Below are 6,773 nucleotides of genomic sequence, written 5' to 3' on the forward strand. Positions count from 1 at the left end.
AGACGAGACAGGAGTGGGCTGTGCAGGTGGGCTGGTGCAGGTGGGCTGTGCGAACCACACTCAGGAGCTTCGCAGAGCTCTTTTAGTTAGCAAGATATGCAAAACCAGCCGGATACATTCAGGACGACTGCCTTTTATCCTCCTCCAATCCCAAGCCCTCTGGGTGTTGCCCTGTGACTTGCGCTACCTGTTCCACCATGTCATGTTCCCATCAGAGAGGAAACTGAGCAACCCTTCTGCAAAGGAGACAAAGGTCAGAGACAGGGCACGGTACACTGCTGAGGAGACAAAAAGTCGAAGAGAGGGCATGGCAGCTAAACACGCTGTGGTGTGTCTTATGCAGCCCGACACCCTGCGAACGCCATTCCTACAGGTTCCATTGTAGGAAAGGAAGATCACAAGTGACTAGAGCTTGGGTGGTGTGTAACTTCATAGCTGGGTCCTGCACCTTGCGCAACCCTCAATCTATCAGCTGCCAGTTAACTCTCTAGTGACATTTCAGATCCCTCTGGATTGCAGGGCTCTGAACTTCCAACCCTGAAGTCTGCACCAAGCAGAGCCAGTGGGCATACGATACATCACCATCTCCTTTCACGGATCAAGAGGTGACCCTCATTTTTTTAGATACTACTCTTCACAGGTAAAGTGTGAAAAGTGTGGGTGGTGCTCCTACAAAAGCCGCAGGTGTGAGAAACCAAAAGATAAAAATGAAAACAAAACCAAGGACAACAAGAGGAAAAAGACTTTTTTTTATTTCAGTGTTTCTTTCCACTGTCAATACTGTTCTTTTCAATGCATGTTGAAAACAAACCCCCCCTCAGCTTTCCCCAGTTTTAAACAGCTACAATATTTACAGGCTGTTTCCAACAGCACACACACGCAGACACACACACGCACACACACACACACACCAAGTACACATGCCCCTATCCCTGGTAAGATCTCCATATGCTGGTAGATGCAAGGTATATATATATATTCCACATCCCGTTTCAAACTCAGTTTACTTGCTTGCTTGCTCTGTTTTCTCCCTCCTGCAGTTCATTGTCAGGCTAAGTTTCACAAGGATGACCTTCAAGCTATGAGAGTCAAAGTCGTAAGCGAGCGACTGTACAGGGCTGTGTGTATACACAGTCAAAAGTCAATGGCAGGGTTTTGTTTTTGTTTTTTTTTAAGTATTTGCATTACACCCCCTGAAGCCTTCTGGAGCAGCCATCTTAAAAACAGCCATTTAAACAAATCTGGGTGAAAACTAGTCAAGGTCTGTAGTTCCCACCAAGGTGTTATGTACCCACCATCATTTTACTAAGGCACGGATTAAATACTGCTATAATTTCTTACACTGTCTAGCATCACAAAGCAAAGGGCATCATGTTTTTAAACACCAAGTAAGGCCAGACAAGTAGAAACCTATATAATAGGTAAAAGAAAATCCCTTAATAAAATTAGGTATATAATACCATGGTGGCTTAACCCCATACCTAATATGAAGTATTTCTAGATGCTCTGCAAGGGTCTTCCATTTATACAACTTCATTTAGTTAAGGTATTACTTTTTAAAAAAGGGCTTTTAACAAGAAGACTGACATTACTGGGTTATTTGATCTCGCAATAATTCATTTCAATGCCTGCTTTCCTAACATTTTGTCCCAAAGCAAAGTTTAAGGACTTCTTGCCATACCATTCAGAGTGTACATCTGGCCAGTGTTTTCATACATTTCTGTCACCATTAGCTCCCAAATGACAAGACAGGGAGGTAAAGTTATGACAGAATTGAAATCAGAAACGTGTCAGACGCTCCTCTAAGAGATTTTTTTAAAAGAAAAACAGCAACACTTCTGTTGAAAACTTCCTTGCATTTTCTGGTTTACCAAAAAAGGTCTACAATTCACTACTGCAATATCGGATATGAGTAGGATTGTGTACTTTAGAAAAAAATCAAAGCATTTCAAAATGAGGTAAGAAAAGATTTTGCTTTATTTTCCCAGCGCATCAACTGGGAAGTTAAGCATGCTTCTATGTTTAATGATTCCCCCCAGGTCGGGTAGTCGTTATACATTTATAAATATCACCTGTAGAAAAACTAATTTTCACAAACTTTCTAAATATCTATCCTCAGAAGCTAGTCTAAGCACAGAGAAAAATTAATCCAGCAGATTACCAGCTACTTACAATATTGCCAAGTATTGAAAGGCAGAGTTTAGAAAAGTGCTAAGGTTTTTTATTATTATTATTTAAAAATTGCACATTTTGCTGGAAAGGTTATAATCCGTGAAAATGTTGGATTATATTATGCCTCCATATAATGAAGGCTGTGTAGAATTTTACTTTTGGGTCAACAAACCCACCTAATGTAGTGCTCAAAGAGAAAAGCAGATGGGTTTTGGGTAGAAATTCCCTATGTATTAAGTGGGTGACCATACATTAAGAGCCTAGAAAGCCAGAGCTCTTTCCCAATTAATGGAATATGGGCAACCTAAAAAACCTGAGGGTGAAACTGTGGTCACATACTTTTTTGAGATATTTTCACTGCTAACTGCATGAGATTTCTACCTAATACTGGTGCAACTGGAACCACGTTGAGCTAATGACTTGCATACTAGGGACTTGGGTTCAATAACTGAATGTACCAAATTACGAAAGGATCTATATATGAACACATCAGAAGCCTTAAAATTACCATATCTTTTAAAAAATTGAATCTTGGATCAAGTGCAACCAGAGTGCAATATTCTAAGTCACAGATTTGTAGGGTACTTGTCACCAGCTGCATGTTAAAAGTGGGAAAGCAGAATATTTTTTCTCAGAAAAATCTAGCGCAGACCTGTCATAATGTACTCAAGTCACTGCCTTAGTCAAACTGACATTTTATTTTATTTTTTAAAAAACGCTTTTACTGATGGGTGTAATAGTGTGTGAGATCACTGGGGTTTTTTTAAAAATGACTGGTTGTCCATCATTTAACAGTCTTGGGAAACTCAGGATAGGAGTGATAAATGAAATTTAAAAGTGTCAATTGAGAAGGAATACAAGAATGACCTGTCAACATACAGGCTGGTTTCTCTCATGCCTATAAAATGATGAAAATGCCAACACAGCCCGGTGCTAATTTCAAGACATTCAGACACTCGTGTGATAATTAATGAACACAGGCTGTAGCTCGGGCCAGAATAGCAAATTCTTTTCAATAGTTTTCTTACATTCATGTTCTACCTCCTGCTCCCAAAGTTAAGCCTGTGATTTCACATGCATGAGAAACATGCAGTGAAATTCACATTACTGGGAAATGAAAATCTTTGCTCAATGTGTGACCTTAATGTGTGATCCTAAGTTTACTAGAAACAACATTGTATTGACACTTTGCATAGTGCAAAGGCTATAGTTCATGGCATAGGGCAAGTTGTATTTGGACATTAATACACATTAGGTCACAAGTACTTCAACTCTTTCATTAGGTGTATAATGCTTTTAATTTTTCTGCAATTCCTCCCTTGCAAGATCACCCATAAAGCTTTTAAACTGAGGCAATACTTGGAAAGTTCCAGAGAATAAAAAGATGGCTGCTTCTAAAAGCTACAGCTGCAGACTGTGTTGATTTTCCTATCGAGCCCTGCAGAGTTCCTGATCGCACACAGGAAACAATCCCTATATAACACAATTTTTCATGACTGCTGGGGGCAAGACACAGAATAATAGCACATTAAGAAGCTGCAGCTCCTCGTCCCAATGTTATTTGAGTAAATTGTTTCCCTGAAAACACACACACACACACACTATGGAAAAAAACAAACAAACAAACAAACAAACAAACCTAAACACAGTAAAACCTAAGATATGCAACATAATTCAATTTCACAGTTATACTCGGAGTACAGTTATTATAGAATATATAATCACTGAAAATAAAATTCAAGTCACAGAAAAGAATGACTAAAGGGAGCTAAAAGGCGAAATGGTACAAATGATATGACAGTCAGGCTGTGCCTCCTGTATTTTTCCTTGAATTAAAAATAAAAACAACAACAACAACGACAACAACCCTCCAGCTGCTCCACCAGACTGAATATAGGAAGAAGTCCAAATGCACATAGAAAACCACTATCCCATTTAAAACACTGGGTCTCATCCAATTTCCCTCAAAAAAGTAAAAATTTATTCCAAAAGATGCCAATAGCATCTTTTAGTTGGCTCTGAGCTGGAAAGCAGCAAAAGGTAGAGACAGAAGATGCACAGTAGTGTGATTGGGCCCTTCGTAACAAGGTGAAATTACTGCACATTGGTGCCATCCATTGGTTTGACCCGGAGTGGCACCTCTGGCATGCTATTCTGCAATTACTCCGCCATATATTGTGAATAGGACAATATGAATGTACTGATGCACAATCTAGTATATTAAGCCAGAAAAACGGATCAATGGCACAGGTCCTACCATCAGTATGAACATGGAGCGGGAGGGGGTTAATCCCAAAGGCAATTTAAATAATGGTATTCGTTTCTTTTTATATATTTATACATACATATATAAATAAATGTTCTGAGCAACCTCAGACCCTTTGTTTTTAGTGCATTGCCATAAAAAAAAAATTAGTGCAGTTTTCTCACTGAAACGTTTCACTCACAAGAAATAAGAATCTTTTAAGTCTGGTCACTCTTGCCAAGAATAAACCCACCATTCTGCTTTACACTGAACTCAAGATTTATACGCTACTCGGTTGTTGTTTTTTTAAAAAAGAAAAGAAAAGATGAATGGAATCCACATTACTGTGACAAAACATGGCCATTTTTGGCAAAACGATTAGAAAAGCGAAATGTTCCTATTTTAAAACTGGAAAATGTGGGGTTCTTTTAAAGCACTGTAATGCATAAAATGAAGTATAAAACAGAACATTACCCTTCATGCAAAATGTTTCCTCAGTAGCTAACTTGAAAAATAAGAATAAAAGCAACGCCCCTTATTTATTTTTGGGCCAGAGATTGACACACAACCACCTTTGATTTCAAGTCTTTTTCTATTACTTGAGGCATGAGGAGCATCCTCCTGAGAACCCAACCTCATTTCTAAACCTTGCGGAGGGACAAGAAGCAGCTAAACTGTCCAGGCAGCTCACACTTCAGCCCCAAGTTCCAGGACTCCAGTTTCAATCACAGGAACATATTTGTCTTCAATCAGGACCAACAGGATGGTTTTGTCTATGTGAGATCTACTTCCTGGATCTCTGCTGCAAGGCACCCAACGGTGAATCACCTGGAGGAAGGACAAGCACAGAAAACTTAGATAGTGTAACTTTCATCATTCTGAAAGACAAGGCAATGACCCAGACTGGATGATCATCTTCTCCCTAATTGGTGGGGGGACCAAGGTTACGCTTCCATGTCTTGCCCATCAGATGTGTCTGCCCCATCTCAAAGACTGCTCAGTATCTATCTGCAGGTATGCTAGTTGAACAGAGGGCGCACTGGTGTCTTTCCTTCTCATAATGTAGTTTATAGTGTAACAACCACTAGAAGAGGTATGAAGAACTGAAAGAGGAGAGGTGTTGAAAGAAAAGAAATGCAAACAATCCCATCTCTAAACCGATCTTTTAGGACAAGTGAGCACATTTCAAAGAGACATCCACTCCTGAAAACCTTATCGCTTCCCATTATGTCCCAATTGTCTGATGCTGTTACCATCTAATAACAATATGGAGTATTCCTCAGTACCAGGAAAAATATACAATGTGGACAGATCACACACTCGTATTTCACAAAAATCACTTAAAAGTTACCTCCACATTTTGCCTCCTAACTTTCTTTCCAGGAGGGCTAGAGCTTACTTCTTTTTTTACCTGAAAGCTCAGAGTCTAGGAAACCTGCCAAGGGACACCAATGAAAGCCTCTGCAGACAATGCGGCACTCATGGGTGTCAGGTTAGCAAGACTGCTGTAACTTATTGCATGCATGAGTTCCATTTTCTATATACTTTCTGAAAGGTATATAATACGGTGATTATGAAAATCACCATATATGTAGCATAACTTACAGGCTGCAAAATTGAGCTTTTCCTAATGCTCAAAATTATTATAAAACATGAAGTATACATAGTCCTGTGCTGTATGTTCAATGGGACAGTTAGGATAAATGTTCCAATCCCAAAAATCCACTGCAGAGAGCAACTTACATGGCCTTCCATGCCTTCCTGAGGACTCCAGTCTTTCCAGCTGTTTCTTCCAGCTTTTAACCGTATCGTCTCATCTGGCCACTGCAGTTCCTTTCTTTTGGACAAGTTGATCCCTTCCAATACCTGGCTGGGATCCATTATCTGCAACAGGAAGTGTTTAAAATATTTAGGAAGAATCTGTTTAAATGGAAATTAAATTCTCACTTCTGCTATTGGAAAAAGGATATTGTACTAGGACAGTACCACTTCAGTACACCAGGAAGGATCTGCATAATTTAATATTCCCCCATTGTAAACCCATTTCCCCAATCTTCCAAAATTTGTTAACAATGCTAGTTAATACTAGGCATGCAAATCTCTTCATTTTATAAGCTTTGGTACGTAGAATAAAACAGGAACACATTCCTAATCTCCTACGCTGCGCCTATAGTGTGGGAAGGCCAGCTAGTTGATGTAATGCTTTGAAGGATTTGTGAACTCCAGATTGATCAGTTAAGGTTACTAGTCGACACAGGGTATGCGGAAAAGACTGACAACCATTGTAAGGCAGCCTTAAAGCTCAAAAGCTGTGTTGGAAACATGCCAAGTCGCGTGCCTCTTTCAAACCTTTGTA

The 6,773-nt window shown here is 39.5% G+C and overlaps 1 protein-coding gene across 1 annotated transcript in view; it reads right to left on the bottom strand.

Annotated features, from left to right (window-relative positions):
- Nucleotides 1-734: 734 nt before the first annotated feature.
- The window catches only part of PCNX1 (pecanex 1), a 78,189-nt gene continuing 72,150 nt past the window's right edge, over nt 735-6,773 (bottom strand). The window contains exons 34-35 of the mRNA XM_081883764.1: nt 6,161-6,352; nt 735-5,245 (exon numbers count right to left, since the gene is read on the bottom strand). Of these exons, the coding sequence (XP_081739890.1) occupies nt 5,105-5,245; nt 6,161-6,352 (333 nt within the window). The 3' untranslated portion in view covers nt 735-5,104. The remainder of the gene's footprint in view (nt 5,246-6,160; nt 6,353-6,773) is intronic.

Source organism: Podarcis melisellensis, assembly GCF_964234715.1.
Source record: "Podarcis melisellensis genome assembly, chromosome: 1".
NCBI lineage: Eukaryota > Metazoa > Chordata > Lepidosauria > Squamata > Lacertidae > Podarcis > Podarcis melisellensis.